The 23,081-nt window shown below is 42.1% G+C and overlaps 1 protein-coding gene across 1 annotated transcript in view; it reads left to right on the forward strand.

Moving 5' to 3' along the window:
- The first annotated feature begins 22,072 nt into the window (after positions 1-22,072).
- LOC115464509 (vomeronasal type-2 receptor 26-like) overlaps positions 22,073-23,081 on the forward strand; it is a 60,600-nt gene continuing 59,591 nt past the window's right edge. The window contains exon 1 of the mRNA XM_030194875.1: positions 22,073-22,273. Coding sequence (XP_030050735.1) covers positions 22,073-22,273 — 201 coding nt within the window. The remainder of the gene's footprint in view (positions 22,274-23,081) is intronic.

Here is a 23,081-nt window from a genome sequence, read left to right on the forward strand (position 1 = left end):
ACGACTTCCTAATGAGGAAAGGCTAAAGTGGCTAGGGCTCTTCAGCGTGGAGAAGAGACAGCTGAGGGGAGACGTGATAGAAGTATACAGGTAGATGTGAATCACTTGTTTACTCTTTCCAAAAATACTTGGACTGGAGGGCATACAATGAAACTACTAAGTAGCAAATTTAAAATGAACCAGGGAAAATTTGTTGCCAAAGAATGTACGAAAAGAAGTTAGCTTAGCAGGCTTTTAAGAAGGTTTGGATAAAGTCCTAAAAGAAAAGTTCATAAGCCATTATTAAGATGGACTTGGGAAAATCCACTGCATATTCTTTGTCCTGTTTCTCTGTCCTAATTAGATTGTAAACTCTGTCAAGCAGGGACTGTCTCTTTATGTCCAGTGTACAGCGCTGCGTACATCTAGTAGCGCTATAGAAATGATAAGTAGTACTAGTAGTAGTATTCTAGGATAAGCAATATAAAATCTGTTTTACTCTTTTGGGAGCTTACCAGATACTTGTGCACTGGATTGACCACTGTGGAAACAAGATACTGGGCTTCATGGACTTTCGATCTTTCCCAGTATGGTAATGCCTATGCTCTTAAAATCCTGAAAGGTGTTGAAAGGGTGAAGGTGAATTGATTTTTCAAAGACCAGGAGACACTCAATGAAATTGCATGGAAATACTTTTAAAACAAATAGGAGGAAATATTTTTTTCATTCAAAGAATAGCTAAGCTCTAGAACTCATTGATGAAGGATGTGGTAATGGTGGATATCGTATCTGGGTTTAAAAAAAGGTTTGGACAAGTTCCTAGAGGAAAAGTCTATAGTCTGCTATTGAGATGGACATGGGGGAAGCCACTGCTTGCCCTGGGATTGGTAGCATGGAATGTTGCTACTATTTGGGTTTCTGCCAGGTACTTGTGACCTGGATTGGCTACTGTTGGAAGCAGGATAATGGGCTGGATAGACCATTGGTCTGACCCAGTATAGCTATTCTGATTCTTATGTAAATTAGATCATACTGATCTCCAATGAGGGTGTGGTCATGGGAGGGGCAAGGGCATTTTGTGGGTGTTCCTAAACATTATACGCAATGTTACTGAATATACTCGATCTACACATAAATATACATCAGCTTTAAGTTCATGTAAATGGCTGTACCTAAATTTTAGTCATGAAATGGCCCACTATCCATATTGTATAAACTGCAAATTTGTTTGATGCCATATAATCTGGTCCAAAATGTATAACTTCTCTTTAAATTTTGGGATAAGAGGGAATGGATATGGTCAAAGAGAAAGACACAAAAAGAAATCCACTCAGAGGTTCATCTATCAATCAGTTAGTGCTTTATTTGTCACAACCTCTCAACAAAATTATATGACTTAACACAGGCCTTTTACGCACCTTACTTTAGGTACTGAATTGGAAGTTGGCACACTTATAAAAATCTATCCTTGCATAACCACCATATTTGACATGAGTCTCTTTAAGGATTACTGCCCGCTTAACATGCATTAATAAGTTGAATGAAATTAAAGGCCCTAGCTATGAATTTCCTCTCCCTGCTGATGACCCACTTAGTCGATTGCTCATTTATTTGCGAGACCAATTGCCTTGCTGGATCTGCATCACCCTCCTGTCTCTCTCCCCCACCCCAACCATCCATTATTGTTCCATTTCTACCCCATTATCCCTTTTATCTTCCCCTCCTACTTACTCACTTATTGTTCAACCGGCCCGCTGCTTCCTGAGGTCAGCACTGTAGCACCAGCATCATAAAACAGAAGTCAAGCACAGGGACATTGCCCTATGTGTGCCATTGATAGTCCCAGAAATAGAAGTTAGCTCAGAGTCTATGTAACTTCCTGTAGCTGTGGTGTGTACAGCAGTAGTTGGTTACAAATTCTCACTGCAACTTATTAATTATCCTAAATGATACAATCCAAAGTATAAAACAGTTTGAGTTAAACTTCCTGGAAACAAAGGTGAATTCCCTTAACTGAACCCAAGCCAAAAGGAGAATAAAATAAACCACCATACAACTTTTTCTGGCCAACAAGATGCTGACTCAGGATCCTGTTCCAGGAAACAGCAGCTGCCAAGGTGTAACTTACTGTTTCTGGGACTGACAGAGCCAGCTGTGGAACACATAGGGCAGTGCCCCCATACCTTCCTTCAATTTGCTGTTGCTGCCTCTGCCATTGAGACCTGGGGAAGCAATGGGCCTGGCAGAAGAGTTGGAAACCAAGTGAGTGAGTGAGTGGAAGGGGGAGAGGAAAAGGAGAAAAATGGGGGAATGCAGGATGGTGGTGGTGGTGTGGGGAGTGAGACAGAGAACATTGCTGGATTGGAGGAGAGAGGCAGAAAAACAGGCAAAATTGGATGGAGTTGGTAAGAGGAGGAGAGATGAGACAATACTAAAGTCCGTCTCAGATAGGAGAGACAGAGAGATGGTGCTGGATGGTGAAGGTGTGAAGTAAAATTAAGATATTCCCTTACCTGTGGATAGTGGTAAATCTTGGACAGGCTGGAAAACTCACTCGATTGCTCAGCTGAAAGACCTTCAATGACAGCACCCAGTCTTCCAGATGTTTTGCAGCTGTAATTTGGGATCCCAGTGTCCATTCCTGAAAATATATTCATGGCAGCAGTATATGTTAAGAATAAATTGTTGCAAGGGTTATAAATGTGGAATCCCAGCGTGAGATTGGGTAAGAGCTCCGAGCTGTTGTTAATCTCCTCCACCGCAGACACAAAGGCCAAGAAGTTGTAATAGTTCAAAACTGTAGGACTTTAAGGACAATAAATGACAGATAATATGAAATTAGCACCAAACTAAACAAATACAGAAACATTGGTAGTAGGCATGAGTGAAATAGGGTTAGGATTAGGTAAAAAAAAAAGAGTTTGCTACATATTTGTCTGCTAACATGATGGAGAAGTAGATATTTCAGTTTAGCACAAATTGAGGACATTTCTTTCCTCTCTCTCTGCCATAATGAGTACATCCAGTGGTGTGCTGGTAAATGTTTAACAACAGGCTCTCTCCCCGGTCCCCCTCTGCGCCCCCCCTCCCCCCAAATTGCAGAGCTGGCTATAGCCGGGGAGAGAGCCTGGGTGGGGGGGGGGGGGGGAGGTGGCAATGCATTACTCCAGAAAAAAAATTAAATGATCCCAGGTTCCAATCTAATTCATGTTTAATGTGCGATAAAATGCCATAAATAAGTAAATAAATATAAACTCTTAATGTTGAGCACCTGATTCTCAAGGTGAACATATTCCAAACACTATAATGAAAATAAAATGATTTTTTTTCTACCTGTGTTGTCTGGTGACTGTTTTTCTGATCATGCTGGCCCAGTATCCAATTCTGCTGCTATTTGTCCTCTTAACTCCGTTTCTAGGGCTTCCTTTCCATTTATTTCTTTCCTTTCCTCCTTTCTTCTTCATTTCTGGTCCTCAGCTTCTGCCTATTTTCTTCATCCATGTGCAGTTTTTCTCCTCTCTTCCTTTTCCCTCATCTCATCTCCTTCCTCACTCTTCCATCCCCTCCATCCATGTCCAGCATTTCTTCTCTCTCCCCTCCTCTCCCCTGCCCTCCATCCACCCATACCCAGTGACCCTCCTTTCCCCTGCCCTCCATCCACCCATGTCCAGCAGTGACCCTCCTCTCCCCTGCCCTGCATGCACCCATACCCAGCGACCCTCCTCTCCCCTGCCCTGCATGCACCCATACCCAGTGACCCTCCTTTCCTCTGCCCTCCATCCACCCATGTCCAGCAGTGACCCTCCTCTCCCCTGCCCTGCATGCACCCATACCCAATGACCCTCCTTTCCCCTGCCCTCCATCCACCCCTGTCCAGCGGTGACCCCCCTCTCCCCTGCCCTGCATGCACCCATATCCAGTGACCCTCCTTTCCCCTGCCCTCCATCCACCCATGTCCAGCAGTGACCCTCCTCTCCCCTGCCCTGCATGCACCCATACCCAGCGACCATTCTCTCCCCTCCATCCACCCATGCCCAGCGACTCCCTTCTCTCCCCTGCCACCCCTCCCGAGTTGTTCAGCAGCGACTTCTCCTCCCTCCCTCTGGATCCGTCCCTCACCAACCTGTCCTTCAAATTCCTCGAGGCAGGCAGTCTTGCCTTCCCACTGAAAGCGCTGACTCTCCCCTGCCGGTTCGCGCTTCAAAATGGCCGCTGAGACTTACAAGGGCAGCCTCCAAGACTTCAGCAGAAGTCTCGCGAGGCCGCCTCTGGAAGTCTTGGTGGCCATTTTTAAAGCACAAACCGGCAGCGGGGGAAGAGTTAGCGCTGGCAGCGGGCAGGTAAGACTGCCTGCCCCGAAGAATTCGAAGGACAGGTCGGTGAGGGACGGATCTGGAGGGAGGAGACCCGGCTCGCGGGTTTTAACAACCAGCTCACAAGTCGGAAGAAAAGTTAACAACCGGCTCTTGCGAGCCGGTGTGAGCCGGCTCCAGCACACCACTGAGTACATCTATATCCTACCCACATGCACACAGCCTTAATCAATGGACTGTAGCACCTATTTCTCTGACCATCCCATCAAATAAACTCAACACTCAAGATTAAGCAGGGGCTAGAGGAGACTGATTCAGGAATTGGCATCAGGGGGAGACGGTATGGCTGGAAGTACCGGTGGAGGTTTTCTACCCCCACCAATAATAATGAGGTGTTAGCAGAAATTCATATGCAATGTAGTGAATATGTGGCTCAGACTGTGAGAAGTTAGGAGAGGGGGAGAATAAATAGAAGAAAGCAAAAAGGAAATGGGGAGAAATGAAGGGGTAAGAAAGAGGAGGCCTTAAAAGGGAATTGAGGAGAGGTGAAGTGGGAGAACGGGGGAGTGAGTATAAGGATGGAAAGAAAAGGATAGGTGAAGAAAAGAGAAGAAAAGCAGGAAGGGACAGACTAGCACCCCTGAATCCCTCCGCAATAGTACCCTTAAATGCCAACCCTTCTTGTACTCACAATGCCCCATACTCACAGGACTCACACAAGTAACATGCAAAAAATGCACAACCACAGAAAACATGCATTTTTTTTGATCTTTGAAAACTTTTGCAAATATGTGATCTTGATTTGTCCTTGCCATTTTTAGGGCATAGACCATAGAAGTCTGCACAGCAAGCCCTTGAAAAGCTCTACTTCAGCCCATCCAAATCTATTCAGCCTTGATTGGGGCACAGACCATAGAAGTCTACTCAGCACTGGCTTTCCTACCTAATCACCGCTATGCTTCTTTTGATCCATTCCTTCTAAACATGATTCCTTTGTGTTTGTCCCATGCATTTTTGAATTCTGTGAGACTCTGCATCTCTACCACTTTCTGTGGGAGGGCATTCCAGGTATCTATCACCCCTCTCAGTGAAAAAAATATTTCCTGACATTATTCCTGAGTCAGCCCTCTTTCAACCTCAATTCCTGTCCTCTAGTTCTACTGCCGTCCCATTCTGGAAAATATTTGCAGATTAATACCTTTCTAATATTTGAATATTTATATCATGTCATCCCCATTTCTCCTTTCCTCCAGGGTATACATATGTATTTAGGTCAGCAAGTCTCTCCATGTATGTCTTGTTACGCAAACCCCATAAAATTGTTGTTGCTTTTCTTTGAACCGTTTCAAGTCTTTTTACATCCTTAGCAAGATAAGGTCTCCATAACTGAACAGTATTCCAAGAGGGGTCTCACCAACAACTTGTACAGGGGCATCAACATCTCCTGTCTTCTGCTGGTCATACCCTATTCTATGCAACCTAGTATCCTTCTGGCTGCAGCCACCACCTTGTCACACTGTTTTGATAATTATTATTAGCACAAAATTGACTGGTTAAATGCCCCATCAGGGAATGCTAGGGAGATAAAATTCTTAGACATAATAAATGATTGCTTCTTGGAGCAGCTCGTCAAGGAACTGACAAGAGGGGGAGCTATTTTAGATTTAGTCCTTAGCGGAATGCAGGATTTAGTACAAGAGGTAACGGTGTTGGGTCCGGTGGGAAACAGTGATCATGACATGTTGAAAACTGACTTGATAGCTAGAGTGCAGACACTAAAGAAATCTACTGTATTAGCATTTAATTTTCAAAAGGGTAACTATGATAAGATGGGGGAAAGTGATTTTTAAAAAAGCTGAAAGTGTCGGCTACAAAGGTTAGGATTTTAAAGGTTTCTTTTATGAAACTGCACTAGAGGTCCCCACTTTGAATAGGTTTCATCAGCGTTACCACACGGATTGATAAAAAAGGCCCTAAATCAGGCATGGACATTGTTTAAAAATACCAGTTTGGAAGTCCACGTCAGATATATTCCATGCATTTCCAAAGGTGGAAACAAGAACAAACGATAGCCAGAATGGTTAAAGGGAGAATTGAAAGCAGCTGTTAGAGCCAAAAAAGCACCTTTCAGAATATGGAAAAGATATCTGAATAAAGAAAACATGAAGCAACTGAAACAGTTTTAGCTGCACTTGTCACAAAATTCAGAAGTATAATCAGCAAGGGACATAACATTTTGTTGTTACAATTTGACATGTTCAGTGTGTTTGATGTAGTGGATCACACTATATTATTGAGCTTATTAGACCATTTTGGGTTTAGCGGTGCTGTGTATACAAGGTTCAGTGGTTTCTAGAAAAATACATCATATCAGGTCAAACTGAACAATGTCATCTCGAGTCCATGGTCATCTGAAAGTGAAATACCTCAGGATTCTCCTAGTTCCCCAATTTTGTTGAATGTCATGATGGCTCCCATTGGATAAAATTAGCAATCCTAGGGTTCAATCCTTTCATTTACACAAATGATGTTACTATCTATATTATTTTTATAAATGAGTAATTGGAAATATTTGATACCATTAAATTGGGCCTAGAAATGGTGGAAATATGGGCCACAACAACTAAACTTAAATTGAACAGAGATGAGACAATATATCAAGCTCATATTCCCATATTTCCTATCAAAATGTTATAATTAACCAAGTTAACTACTCGATCGAAACCCAGCTAAAAATTTAGGAGTAATCTTTGGTATGCAGTGCACTTATCTTTTAAAACTCAAGCAGCTGTCATCATAGCCAAAATTTTAAAGATCTTTTGTAGATTAAAAATGATTAGAGACTATTTAACAAATCAAGCTTTCCAACTGTTAGTACAAACAATGTTATCATCACAAATTGACAAACTGTAATTTAATGTATGTGGGTAGAAAGGAGACTGATTAAAATGCTACAGACAGTTCAAGACACAGCAGCCCACTTGATTTTCAGTGTATCAAAGTACGACAAAGTAACTCCGTTATTCCTTAAAATACACTGGCTCACAATTAAAGCACAATTGATGTCCAAAACCAGTAACCTTATCTACAAAATTTTGCTTGGAATGACACCAGGTTATATGGCAGATTTAATTGATCTATGTAGAAGGAAAGCAGACCCAAGACAAGGGATTATCTACTTCTGCAACTCTCAGTTACTTGGGATCCAAATGGTGGAAACAAATTCCCAAGGAAATAGGAGACATATTTCACAAATACCTGAAAACATATCTTTTTAAGAAATTCTTTAATTAAAAATACATTGTAAAATTGTGAAATAGTGGCCACCCATCTGGAAAGCTACCTAACCAATTTTGCTATTTTACACAAGTCCCAGTCAGGTTTCAGGCTCCACTTCAGCTCAGATATAGTACTGACCACACTAGTAGTCAACTTCAAAAAACTAATCAGCAAAGGTCAAAACATTCTGCTCCTACAATTCAACATGTCAAATGCCTTTGACATGGTCGACCACTAAATTCTGCTAAGATTGCTTGAATACATTGGCATCAGGGGGAAGGTGCTCAACTGATTCACCGTCTTTCTCACATCCTGCTCCTAATAATGGAAACCATAATGATTCTAGGTGTCATCGTGGACTGCCACCTAACCTTCAAAAAGTGAGTCAAAAATGTCACCAAGATGTTCCACATGATGGGGAAACTAAAGCGTATCAGGAGATACTTCCCTATATGTATGGTTCAATCTATGGTTTTAGCCCACTGTGATTAACACTGAAGAAATTAGAGACAGAGAAAACCACCGTAAGACTTATTTATGGGAAGTAGACTTATATATGCCTTGCCCCAGAATATATGATGAATATATAGCACTACCAATCTGAAATGCTATCATAGTCACAAGGAACTATCTAAACCTCCACTTTCCTAACCTCCAAGGTATAAAGTACCGAAAATACACATGCAACATTTCACCTGCTTATGCACCAAGGCATGGAATGCACTTCTGAAAGACCTAAAATGCAGAAATAAGGTTTCTTCAGAAAATTCTTCTTCGAGGAAGCACGGTAGCCCCGGCTACATCCATCCTATTCAATCAGATGCTTAATTATCCTTTGACAGAATATCTCTGTTAAACTTGTAATGTAAGCCATTTTGAACAAAGTCACATTTGGAAAAATGTGGGGTACAGGTGTTGAAATAAAATAAAATACATCTTTATGATTGATTCTTGTCTATTCTGATTGTATTCATTATATTGTTATAGTTGAGCTTCATTAACTGAAAGCCACATTGAGCTGAAATTAATTTTTTTAATAATGTATGATATAAGAATAAATAAATAAATAAATAAACAAACATAAGCAATGGCAAGTTAGATTCAACACATTGATAAAGAAGGATAAGCGAGTATATGAAGGGAAACTTGCCACAGAGGAAAAACTCATAGTAATAACTTTTTCAGGTATATCTGAAGCAAAAAGCCTGTTAGGGACTCTCTGTGACTGTTAGATCATCAAGGAATAAAAGTTGCACTCAGGGAGGATAGGGCTACAGCAGAGATGCTGAATAAATTGCCTTGATCTTTACTGAAGAAGATGTAAGAGATTTCTTTCAGTTCCTCTACATCAGTGATGGCGAACCTTTCAGAGACCGAGTGCCCAAACAGCAACCCAAAATCTAATTATTTCTCGCAAAGTGCCGGTACTCATTATGGGTGGGGTCACCACATATGACTCCACCCCTATGATAGCCACACCCCTTACACCAGCCATGGCGCATATAAACAGACATCATTGAAAATATTATACTAGTATATGAGAAAAAAATAACATGATTTTCTTTCATTATAAATCATTTCTGTAAGCTGTTACAGCTCCAGTATACCCAGTGCAAAATAAGACAGCAGATGTAAATTCTCAAATTGGACATATTCCAAACACTAAAATGAACATAAAATGATTTTTCTACCTTTGTCGTCTGGTGATTTTGTTTTTCTATCCATATTGGTCCTAGTCACTGATTCTGCTGCTCTCTATCTGTTCTCTTAACTCTATTTCCAGGGCTTCCTTTCCATTTATTTCTTTACTTTCCTCCTTTCTTGCCTTCCATCCATGTCCAGTAACCCTCCTCTCCCCTCCAGCCACAAATGTCCAGCCACCCTCCTCTCCCCTCCAGCCACCCATGTCCAGCCACCCTCCTCTCCCCCCTGCCCTCCCCTCCAGCCACCCTCCTCTCCCCCTGCCCTCCCCTCCAGCCACCCATGTCCAGCCGCCCTCCTCTCCCCCCTGCCCTCCCAGCACCAGGCAGGCCTCCCTCCCACCCAGCAGCACCCAGCATCAGGCCTCCCTCCCTCCCACCCAGCATGTAGCAGCACCCAGCAGCAGGCTTCCCTCCCTCCCTCCCACCCAGCACGCAGCAGCACCCAGCATCACGCCTCCCTCCAAACCAGCACCACCCAGCATCAGGCATCCCACCCACCACCAAGCATCAGGCCTCCCACCCACCCAGTACCAGGCCGGCCTCGATCCCTCCCTCCCTCCAACCAACCAAGCAAGCATCAGGCCGCCCACCCGTCCTCCTTCCCTCCCAGCACCAGGGCTCTCCCTCCTCCTCTGAAATTTAAAAGGCGTACCTCGGGGTTAAGGCGGCGTTGGCAGCGGCAGCGAAAAGCATGTTCTTTGCTCGGCACACCGAGCAAAGAACACGCTCTTTGCTGCCAACGCTGATGCCACCTTAACCCCAAAGTACGCCTTTTAAATTTCAGAGGAGGAGGGGGGGGGGCCTGGTGATGGGAGGAAGGGCGGACGGGCGGCCTGGTGCTTGCTTGGTTCGTTGGAAGAGGGAGGGAGGGAGGGAGGGCAGCCTGGTGCTTGGTGGGAGGGATGGAGGCCGGCCTGGTGCTCAGAGGGAGGGAGAGTGGGCAAACCAGCGACGGCGCGCATGCCAAAGGAGAGGGCCCTGCGTGCCCTCTCTGGCACGCGTGCCATAGGTCCGCCATCACTGCTCTACATCTTCACCCTTGAAAACCATCTCTGGTATAAGGGTGAAGTTGTAGAGGAACTGAAAGAAATCTTGGTAAACCTGAAAGATATATTGAGCAAAACTGACAAATTAAAGAGTAGTAAATCAACTGGACTGGATGGTATATACCCCAGGGTACGGAAAGAAAAAGAATTCAAATATGAAATTGTAGATGTGCTGTTAGATGTCCATAGTACCTGAAGATTGAATGGTGGCCAATGTGAAGCCTATTTTTAAAAAGGGACCCAGGAGTGATCCATGAAATTACAGTCCAGTAAGCCTAACTTCATTGCTGGGCAAAATAGTTGAAACTATTATAAAGAATAAAATCACTGAACACATAGACAAACTTGGTTTAATGAGACAGACAGGCTCATTTTCAAAGCACTTAGCCTCCCAAAGTTCCATAGAAACCTATGGAACTTAGCCTCCCAAAGTGCTTTGAAAATATGTCAACAGGATTCAGCCAAGAGAAGTTTTTTTCTCACCAGTTTGCTTCATTTCTTTTAATGCATGAATAGACTTGTGGCTAAAGGTGAGCAGGTTGATGTAGTGTATCTAGATTTTCAGAAAGCTTTTGACAAAGTTCCTCATGAGAGACTCCTGAGAAAATTAAAAACTCATGGGATAGGAGGCAATGTTCTCTTATGGATTAGGAACTGGTTGATGGATGGAAAACATGGGATATAAATGTCACAAATAAATAAATGGTCAAATTCATTCTGTGGAGGAGAGTGAATAGTGAAGTGCCCAAGGACCTGAACTGGCACCGGTGTTATTTAACATATTAATTAATAATTACATTTGCAGATAACACAAAATTATTCAAAGATGTTAAAATGCATGTGGATTGTGAAACATTGTAGGAAGACCTTAGTAAGTTGGAAGACTGGGCATCCAAACGGAAGATGAGATTTACGCTCCTGTTTACTAAGCCAAACTAGCGGCTGTCCTGGTGCTAATGCCGACAGAACCCATTCAAAGTGAATGAGCTCTACTGGCGTTAGCGCCAGGACAGCCGCTAGTGTGGCTTAGTAAACAGACCCTTTAATGTGGATAATTGAAAATTGATACACATTGGAAAGAATAATCCAAGTAATAGTTGTTTGATGCAATCTTCCACCCTAGGAGTCAGTACCCAAGTAAAAGATCTGGGTGGTAATCACGGATAATACATAAGTATTGCCATACTGGAAAAGACCAAAGGTCCATCAAGCCCAGCATCCTGTTTCCAACAGTGGCCAATCCAGGTCACAAATACCTGGCAAGATCCCAAAAATGTACAAAACATTTTATACTGCTTATCCCAGAAATAATGGATTTACCCCAGTCCATTTAATAACGGTCTATGGACTTTTCCTTTAGGAACCCGTCTAAACCTTTTTTAAACTCCACTAAGCTAACCGCCTTTACCACATTCTCTGGCAACGAATTCTAGAGTTTAATTACACATTGAGTGAAGAAAAATTTTCTCCGATTCGTTTTAAATTTACTACATTGTAGCTTCATCGCATGCCCCCTAGTCCTAGTATTTTTGGAAAGCTTGAACAGACGCTTCACATCTACCCGGTCAACTCCACTCATTATTTTATAGACCTCTATCATATCTCCCCTCAGCCGCCTTTTCTCCAAGCTGAAGAGCCCTAGCCGCTTTAGCCTTTCCTCATAGGGAAGTCATCCCATCCCCTTTATCATTTTCGTCGCCCTTCTCTGCACCTTTTCTAATTCCACTATATCTTTTTTGAGATGCGGTGACCAGAACTGAACACAATATTCAAGGTGCGGTCGCACCATGGAGCGATACAAAGGCATTATAATATCCTCATTTTTGTTTTCCATTCCTTTCCTAATAATACCTAACATTCTATTTGCTTTCTTAGCCGCAGCAGCACACTGAGCAAAAGGTTTCAAAGTATCATCAACGACGACACCTAGATCCCTTTCTTGGTCCGTGACTCCTAACGTGGAACCTTGCATGACGTAGCTATAATTCGGGTTCCTCTTTCCCACATGCATCACTTTGCTTAAACGTCATCTGCCATTTAGACGCCCAGTCTCCCAGTCTCGTAATGTCCTCTTGTAATTTTTCACAATACGCTGAAACCTTCTGCCCAGTGTGGCAGCAGCCAGAAAAATAAACAGAATGCTAGGAATTATTAGGAAAGGGATAGAAAATAAGACCAATAATACCTCTCTATCGCTCCATGGTGCAACCACACCTTGAGAATTGTGTGCAGTTCTGGTCACCGTATTTTAAAGAAGATATAGCAGAATCAGAAAAGATTCAAAGAAGGGCAACTAAAATGTTTAAAGGGATGGAGCTCCTGTGATATGAGGAAGGGTTATGAGGTTAGAACTTTTCAGCTTGGAAAAGAGACAGCTTAGGGGGGGGGGGGATATGATAGAGTTTTACAAAATACTGAGTTGTGTAGAATGGGTAAAGGCAAATCAATTTTTATTCTTTCAAAAAGTAGAAAGACTAGGAGATACTGAAGGAAGTTATATGGTACAACATTTAAAACGAACAGGAAAAAATACTTTCTTCACTCAACAAATAGTTATGCCCTGGAACTTGTTGCCAGATGATGTAATGTCAGCAGTTAGCATCTCTGGGTTTAAAAAATGGTTTGGACAAGTTCCTGGAGGAAAAGTCCATAGTCTGCTATTGATATAGATATGGGGAAAGGTACTGCCTGCCAGTGGCGTACCAAGGGGGGGCGGTGGGGGCGGTCTGCCCCGAGTGCACGCCGCTAGGGGGGGTGCCGCGGCGCGCGCCTGTTGCCCTGTTTCAGTCCGATTTCGCAATACCCATGTGTTCACGGCTCCCTCTGAGTCTCAGAGGGAGTAGTGAATACATGCGAATTGTGAAATCGGACTGAAACAGGGCAACAGGCACGCGCCACGGCACCCCCCCCCAGCGGCGTGCACCCGGGGGGGGGTGTCATTTCATTGGGGGGGGGGGAAGAGGTGTCATTTCGCCAGGGGGGGGGGGGGGTGCACTGCATCTGGGGGCGGGGGCGCATCGGCGATCCGCCCCGGGTATCAGCTAGGGTCGGAACGCCACTGCTGCTTGCCCCTGGGATCAGTAGCATTTTACTACTATTTGGGATTCTGTCAGATACTTGTGACCTGAATTGGCCACTGCTGGAAGCAGGATATTGGGCTAGATGCACCATAAGTCTGACCAGGTATGGCTGTTCTTATGTTCTTAATTGAAATACAAGGTGCAATCAGTTGACTATCTGGCAATAAGTAATCTGTTGAAACAGACACTGTATATGTGATACCATTAAAATACATGAAAAGGGAATTCCAACTATTGCAGAGGTATTCAGATGTGTCCTGGAAATCAGAATCAGTAAAAGCTCATTGATTAAGATTTTAGGGAATTACTGTGCTCAGAAGTTCAGTGATATAGAAACCCATAAGATCAATTATGGGTGGAAAATATTGCCATTGCTGCAGTAGTGCCTCTATATATTTTTTGTTAAGGTGAAAGGATAAAAGAAAAATGGGTGGTGGCAGGGGAGATATATACTTAATAAGAAGATAATTGAATTATTTTGCAATGAGAGTCTTATAAAGACTTAGGAATTAAAATGAATGACATTTTGATTTAATTAACAAATTAATTAGCAAAAAGAGGTAAACAAAATAAGAAAGGATTACTGGGAAGAGATGTTAAGGTTTAGTAAGGAATCCAAATTAGAGCAGAAAGAATGGTGACTTCAAAGGGTATGTAAATTTTGGTTTGTTTTTTAAGGTTGGGGACGGAGCAAAAGAGCACGAGAACGTCAGGAAAATTAGCGGACTCTGGGCTGAGGAGAATTGATGGGCAGCAAGGAGGAAAGATAGTTGAGGGAACTGAAGCAAGAAATTTCATCTCACCCAATCCCTCCCATAATTTAAAAGAGTGAGGGTTGGGATTGGGATCTTGGTAATTTTGTAGTTGGACTAGCAAAGTTTAGGGATGTTTAAAGGGATAGTTTAAGTCGCAGCTGCGGTAATTTAAATGAGAATTTTTCAGCAGCCTTCATTTAAGGACAATGAATTTACTGGCTATGTGGATTTTACAGTGTAATCTGCTTGTGCGCAAAACCGCCAGAAGCAGAAGTGAGGCCTTTACGTCACCGCAGGTCTCACTTTACAAGGTGATTCATGGAGTATTAATACATTTTATGGAATAAATATGTGCAGCAGGGTTGGCATCCACTAGCTTTATAAAAGGTAATAAGAAAAGTGAAAGTTGCATTGAAATATTGATAAAATTTTTATTTGTGTTGGTTATGCATTTTTGATTGGTTAATAAAGTTGTGGCCAAAATTATTTTTCCAGTTTATAAAACTGTCATAGTATTCTTTGTTCATGTGTGTGTGAGGAACAGTTGCAATGCAAGTGCCAATATTAAGCAGAGAAGAGCTTTATTATCTTCTAGTATATATGAGGTTTGGAGAACAGAGTACTTAATGGAAACAAAATGGAGCGAAATGTAATACACAAGAAATTCAGTGAATAGCAGAATTTGCAAACAGAATGACTTTTGTGAGGATGAAATTGGAAGATAGTGTTTATAGGTCTATGATAAGACATTTCATTGGATACTGGAGACCAAATGCACAAATGGACATTGATAAGGTGAAAGAAATTCAAATGGAAAATTACCAAAATGGTGAATGCAGAATAGGTCACACATAAAGAGGCTGAAGGAGCTAAAGATGTAATTTGCATAAGAAGACAAGTAAAAGGAAAATATTATGCAAGTTTCAAATACATATCTGCTTTCAATAAGGTATAAGCAAGTAGTATTTTTAAAAGAATGAAAACCTCAATGTTAAGGAGATGTTGAAGGAATTAAGCAGGAGTAAACCTCAAGAAAAAGGTATGACTTTTTTTATTCATAGAGAGTTTGGTGAACATCTGAAGTAGTTCAATATGAAACAGCGACAGAATTCAAACATGGAAGGCACTTTCATGATCTTTTTACTCAGGATTTAAGGCTGTCTGAAAAAATCCCTCGCTCTACACTGGAAAACTGCACACAGTGTATTTTTATGTGTCAGAAAGGTATGAGGACAGCACATCTAGTTGTGTATTCAATGATTAATTTAAGAGGAAAAGTATAGACAGGGCAAGTATCAAAAGGAAAACACTCATACTTTATCTGAGAGAACTATTAAAAAGTCCACAGGTCATATCTGCAGTTCATGTAGTGAAAACCAAAATAAAACTACAAGCCCGTCTCAGATAGGAACTAAACCATGATGCTACTTACATTGCATGTTCTTCAAACGAAGGAACAGTGGTGAAGGATGGAATATGAAGTGAATAAGAGGTTTCCACAGATATGAGTCCCCCAATCACGATGTCCCCATCCCTATGGTATCCTGGTTTTAGATTTATCGATAAATAGTTTCTAAGTGTACACTGACACTCAGCCATCTTCCACAGGATGTCACAGAGCATCAATACAATCAGAAGCAGATGAGCTTCCATCTTTAACATTTTGAAACAGCTTCTCCTACGATAATGCCACTCTTCCCACTCCAGTTGTTATACTTGGGTATTGTGGGGATGATGTGCAATTCTTGATAGTGTTATCAAATTAAATATTTGAATGATAGGTAGAAAATAATAAGTACTAAGTAGACCTTGCCTTTATACACAAGGAGAATGAGGAAAGAAAGTGAAATTATAATGCATAGGGTGAGGTGACCTCTCCATTTTTACCTAAGCTCAAACACCTGTGAAGACATCATATGGTCTCTGTTGGGCTGTGATGAACAGAGATTCGGCCTTAAGGGATATCTGCTCCTGACATCTGCATTTACCATGAAATATGGATTGTTTCATTTAAATATAATCTTATTGAAACTGTCTTCATTAACATAAAGACAAATATTAATTTGATTGAAGTGCTTGTGCAGGACACAATTTAATAACACAATAGTGTAACAGATGAAATGTCTCATCCACTGTGCAATTATTCTGTTCATACTGTTTTGAATACATCTGATATTTCAGTCAGAGATTGTGACTGATACAAAGGGGGGAAATTATCAAGGTGCGGCAAGAGATGAGTCTTTACTACAGCTTGATTTACCATGGGAGTCACTAACCTGCAGTACCTCTAATTCACAGGTTGTTGGTTCCCATGGTAAAGGACTAACACGTCCGGGCCTCATTGCTCAAGGAGAAGTACTGGCCAAAAGTATCAGTGGTCCTTTTACCAAGCTGTGGTAAAATAAGCCCTGCGGTAGCGGTGCCAGTCGTTTTTGCCATGCACCAGGGCCCTTTTACCGCAGCGGGTAAAAAGCTCAAAAAAACCACATGGCTATGTGCTAAGCTTGCACTTACAATGTGGCCATGTGTGGGGGAGCACTTACCACAACCCATTAAGATGGTGGTAGGGGCTCCTGCAATATCCCAAGGTATATATATTTTTTAATCCAGCAGTGCCGGGAATGCCACCAGTGGTCAAGTTGTGCCAGAGGTAGTTACAAATTGCTGCTCTGCAACCCTTTTGTTAAAAAGCCCCTCATAAGGCCCTCCCCCAATCCAAATTCCATTCTAAGGTGCCCCCTTCTCACAAGACCACCCCCCAAGAGTGATTAATTTCTGTATTCTTGCACAACTGGTATAAATGTTATATTTGGCAAAGAGCTTTTTCCTGACTAGTGATGTGCTCTGTGAAAGGCTCTCTGGTACAGTTTTGGCTGGTATCAGTCACTGAAGCCTTTTTCTCCTTTGCCATTTTTTATGTTTATGAAGTATTGAGTGGTTGGATTTTTATATATTACTCACTTTAGATCTTTTACTTTGTAACTGTTTGTGGCACTATTAGTGGGCTGGTGTTTTTCACATTTATAATGGCCTCTAACTCATGGTGCACTACTTATGGGTTTTCAGCTTTACTTAAAGATTCTACTATGTTTGGTGCATTGGATAATGCAAGAACTGGATCTGGGTGGGACTGGACAAGGCAACAAGCAAGACAGGCAAGGCTGGGTGTTGACACTAAAGACAAAACAAGGAATGGAGAATGGCAAGGTCTAGGTTAGACTGGGCTAGTAGGGGCAAGGACAAGAATCCAAGGCAAGGCAAGATTGGCTGGGTCTATGGTAGGGCAAACTCTGTAGATAAGGCAGGACTGAAGCTTGGTAGCAACTCAACAAGGCAGGGCTGGAGCTTGTCAGGAACTCATAGACAAGGCAGGGCTGGAGCTTGGCAGGAACTTGGAGAAAGGCAGGGCTAGAGCTTGTCAAGAACTAATAAGGCAGGGCTTGAGCTTGGCATGAACGTGGAGGCAAGGTAGGGCAAAACAGGAACAAGAACACCTATTGCTAAGGTGACGGGAGCAGAACAGAAAGTGATGCTCTTCATGGGAATTCCCAGTAACACTGTACCAAGACTATAAGAAATGTCTCTTCATCTCGCACGTGACCTTAGGAGAGGCATACAGTGCACCCCAGCAGACAAATGGAAGTGGGCATCACTCAAAGGATGCCGCAGGACCAGGAAAAACAAAGGTGTATTGGAGCGGGAGTCATAGCAGAGCCATGACACTATAAGGAGGGCTGACAAAGGTTGAGTGGTGGTTGATTTGAACAAAAATGATTATGCACTAGAAGTGTCCAGGAAATTCTCTGATAGCTCTACCTATGAGCAACTTTGTATAGATCTGACTGAGAGACTGTGATTTCTGAATCACCACTCAGGCTCTGAATGCAGGATTTTTGACCAAGAATGAGTTTCAGTTTTTGAATCTCCGGCATCCCTCCACCTCAGATTTCTATATTCTTCCTAAGATACACAAAAACATAATACCTCCTCCTGGGAAACCTATCATGTCTTCTTGTAAACCTTTGCTTGAACCACTGTCTACACATGTAGATTGGTTCTTGAAGCCCTTGGTGGAGGGTAGTACTTCATACATATGGGATACTATTCATTTTCTTTGTATTCTGCAGCAGATCTCTGTCCGGAACAAGACCAAAAAAGTGGGCAAAGAACACCAATGTCCCACGGATAATCTCAGGAGCAAAAGAGGAGTGGGAACAGAACCAGGCTCTTCAAGGACAGATAGGAAACAGTCAAATTTTAGAAATTCAATTTATTGAAGTCTCTACAAGGTACCCTGTTTCGGTACTGCAAGTGCCTTCCTCATGAGTGTTATTACTTTGTCTAGGGGAGCTACTTGACAAAGCTTACCGGATGGAGTCAAACTCTTCACTACTATCCAAAGGTCTTTTTCAAGACCAGAACGTTTACTATCAAGTGACTCCATCCGGTAAGCTTTGTCAAGTAGCTCCCTGAGACAAAGTAATAAGACTCCTGAGTGTCACGTGTTTTTATATGATCAATTTTGAAAACACCTGGATTTATGAATATCAAAATAAAATGAAGATTGTCTGCTGGTATCGCTCCATAGATAATGTTTTTGTCCTCTGGCCTGGTGATGTTACCTCTTTTCAGTCCTTTGTGGACTGGTGTAATGGATGTAATCCTCATATTAGATTTAGCTCTCAACATTCTTTGACTGAGATATCTTTTTGGGATGTTACTGTGATCCAGGTTGGTTCATTTTTTAGAACCAAAGTATATACTAAAAGTACAGAGAGGAATTGTTCCTCTCTGTACTTTTAGTATATAATTGTTACCACCCCTCTCGGCTGGACTGTAGTGATGTGCTCCCACATACCTGTTGTTGTAGTCGTGGTGAATATCCAGGGAACACACACTCACAGCCGAGGGAGTAGAACAAATAAACTAACCTCGTCCTTTACTCTCAAAGAATAAAGGAGGAAAAGAAGCTAAATTTAGGATTGGTTCCAGAAATGGAAGGCCCAAACTTTCAGATTTGCAAGATATCTTTTTCTTTATTGAATACAAATGCAAGCAAATTTTCATTCAAATAAACTGAAATTCACAATTAGTGTGTGGCTTAATAGAACTACAATAACATATTCAACATTCAAATGTAGAACTACATGTATACCCTTAACTTTTTCTGTTTCTTTCAACAAAATCACCTAAAAAGGCAGAAAAGAACCTTTTCAGATAAGTATTTAAATTGTCTTTTTATCAAAATCAGATATTTGTTTTAATACTCTTTCCTTGCTATTGATGTCAGAATTGGAGACTTTATAGGTATTATGGATGTTTGTGCAGAGATCTCACTTGAACCCAGAACACTTAGGCAAGTCAGGAAAACATGGATTTTTTTTATATTTGATGTTGTTCTGTTCTTTAGTTTTCCCTTAAAATGTTGTAAACCAACAAAAAAAAAAACGATATGTCTTTCAACACCCTTTGCAAATGTCACTTAGCTATGGCTGAATTGATTTGGTGATTTCTTTCTTGTGTTGGAGCTCATCTGGAAATCCTTCAGTGGATGATCCACAGAGTTCTCCTTCCTCAACCTCACTTATAAAGAAAATAATCAGGGAAGCAAAACCCTAAACTCCCTGTGCTTGTTCAGGAACTGACTCCACTCTGGTGACATTTAATCAGTTTTCAATACTGTAGCCACACTCTCTATTTAAAACAAAATAATTTACAGGAGTACTCACTTCACAGCCTATTTCTCACTGTTAATTCCCTATTCTATAAGGTTGCAGAAGACTTTTACACTGCATTCAGGGATCTCACACAGTAACCCATTCCATATTCAAATGGTAATTCAACATTCCCTCTCACAGACTTCACATAAAAACATAACATTTTTCTGCACAGCTATCAGATCAATCTGGAGAATATAGCACACTCATACAAATGCAGGGCTTAATCTGCCACTTGATCTTAAACATTGTTCTGCAATCAGAACATTTGCACAGAACCCACACAGACACAGCCTAATAGCAACTTTCTCCAAATAACAAATTCACCTTCAATTTCCCCTTTATCACACTTTAAAACCCTACACACCTTTTTCCTGACACCCTTATAGGCTTTCTCATGTAGTACAATTCCCCCTACAAGTCAAAGCCTCTCTCACCCTAAAATGGTAAATCACTGTTTATCCCTTGAAATTCAGTGCTAACACTGGAACATTTACACTCCAGCTCACTTTCAGTAACTGGTACACATAAGCCTGTCTCTAAATTACTCTTCCTATCACTTATTTCACTTTAAAGCCATAAAATATATACTTTGCTTCTTACATTTCACACACCCAGCAAACGTTTTTTTCCCTTTCTCTCCATGATCACAGCCAGCTCTCTCTCCATGTTCAGCCAGCCCTCGTCTTCAGCTCATCCGTCTCCCTAGCAACTCACCCCCCTAGAAGAACATCTGACATCACTCAACCAATCAGCTTGTCAGCTAAAGACTGTTTTTTATTCTCTGATCTGTTTTAGAATCTTGGCTGTTTCAACCCCCCATAGAAGTTAATGCAAAACTTACTATATAGAGAGTTTCAAAGTCAATTTTAACCTAACCTGTACCCAAAACAGCAAGAAACATTTTATAGTACACTCCCCACCTAATCATGGGTTATTCATTTGTAAAAAAAGAACATATTTAAGAAACATCTCACACTTTCTTCCCCTAACTCCATTAACAATTCCCAAACTAAATCTAAACCTTTTCCAGCCAGCATCAGCCACCAAAACCCTGGAACAGCCCCCCCCCCCCCCCCAGAGCCCCAGGAAAAAAACCATTTAATATATCTTACCATATATTACAAAATACTCTTTTATAATTCAACAAAAGTCATCCCTTGCATCTCAAGGAGAGTTTACCGTATTCTCAAATATTGCAGTTTTTCCGTGTGACAGAACAGTGTGTTTTAAGCCTGTAAATATGCGTTTATTAAATCTCGAAGTGCATTTCTTTAGTTTGGTCAGCAGGTGGTGCATGTTATGTTGTAAGCTGTTACAAACAACTGACCTTTCTTTCTTTAGTTAACACAGGTAAGGAAATGACTGGGTGATGTAACCAGCTTTTTTCAAACGCTGTTGTTAACTGGGCTCTGATTGGCCCAGGAGACTATTTTCTTTTTCTTTTCTTTTTTTTTTATTTCAATTGTACTGGCTTTTGCTCCAGTTTCAGCCCAGGAGAAGAGAGAGAGAGAGCTCTTTGCTGAAGCCCTGTAAAATACAGATATATTTGATAACTGGAGAACAACTGTTTATGTCCTGATCTCCCCAAGAAAGCAACCAAATGTTTAGTTAGTGCTATAATTGATCCATATTTCAGTTACCTATTTTTGTTTGCTGATTGCATATTTCTTTTGTTCATTGTTCAAGTGTGACAGTAAACCTGTTTAGTTTGTTGACTCTGCTGTCTAGACTGATAAAGAATCATGGTGGTTTGTGTGTTGGGTCTGTGAGTGCTTTCTAGGAACTGTTGGACCAATGGGAGAGGAGCCCCAGTAATCTAGAAATCACTGGGGATAACTTGAGAGCGGGAGACTTGAACAGAGGCGGTTGGAACCCAGTCGGAGGGTGCTAGTGTAGAGCACAAGCGGCAGGTGTAGGCAGACCTGAGCTGTGCTGGGAATAGACCCTCTAAGTGGCCACGGGGTAACACCAGGCAGGTGGCTAGGCATTTCATGACAGACCTGTCCTTTTTTGGTGGCAGCATGGTGGGATTGGCAGGCTCAGTGTGTGGTGTGAGGGTCACCATCCCCTGAGTGGTTCAAAGTTTTTTTTCATCTGCAACCTCCAGACACAGGTCAAAGTGAACAAGTGCAGCAGAAACAGGGTCCCTTTCCTGTTCATTTTTTTTTGGTAGTGTTAAGAGATTATAAGTGTGCTGATGGTGACTGGTAGCAGCCAGCAGACACTGGAGATGCCTGTCCTAACACAAGAGCAACCAGATAACCTCAGTGGGGAGGAGCAGCAGGACTGGCCTATGCAGAGTTCTCCTGGGGGTAGAAGAGACCCCTTGTGGGCCAAGAACAGTGATTTGGCAGGGCCAGATGCCATGCCAGCTGAGATCTATCAGATCTATATGCTAGTGTGACAGCGGCTAGACCAACAACAGCTGCAGTGAGAGGAGTGGGAAGAGCGACAGCAGCAAGAGGAATGGGAAGAGTGACAGTGGCACGAAGAGTGTGAATTCCAGTGGCAGTGTGAGGAGTGTGAGCGGGAATTCCAGCTGCAGAAAATTAAGCTAGAGATGAAAATGGCTCATATCCGAAGCTCTACCCAAACCCCTGCACCAAGGCCAGAGACAGGATCCACAGCCCGGATCGGGCCCAAATTGTTCTAGCAGTTTGATGATACCAGAGGTGACATAGATGGATATCTAACTGCCTTTGAAAAAATTTGCCACCTTAATGAAATTCCTCAGAAAGACTGGGTATGCTATCTGGGATAGAGCACTTGAGACATTCCAAAGACTGTCCATAGAGACGTGCTCCAAGTTTGAGGAGGTGCGTGAAGCATTATTAAACCATAATGCTACTACCCCCGAGATGTACAGACTAAAGTTTTGGATTTTGCGAAAGGGAGTGGATGATACACAGCGAGTTTGTGATTCAGCTAAGATACCAGCATCAGCAGTGGCTTAGTGGAACTGAGGTTAAAACCCTAGAGGACTGTCAAAACCTGATGGTCCTGGAGCAGTTTCTTCAGCATTGTCATCCAGAGGTGAGGAAACATGTTCTAGATCACCAGCCCCATACTCCAGAGAAAGTGGCAGAGTTGGCTAACATCTTTATGGCTAACCGTCCTTGGTTGGCAAAGAGAAGCCATCCTTATTTGCAGCAGCCAGGATCTAAGAGAAGCCAGGTCCTAAGCCAAAAATTCCTGCAGCCTCAGAG

The sequence above is a fragment of the Microcaecilia unicolor genome, chromosome 3, assembly GCF_901765095.1.
Source record: "Microcaecilia unicolor chromosome 3, aMicUni1.1, whole genome shotgun sequence".
Taxonomy (NCBI): Eukaryota; Metazoa; Chordata; class Amphibia; order Gymnophiona; family Siphonopidae; genus Microcaecilia; species Microcaecilia unicolor.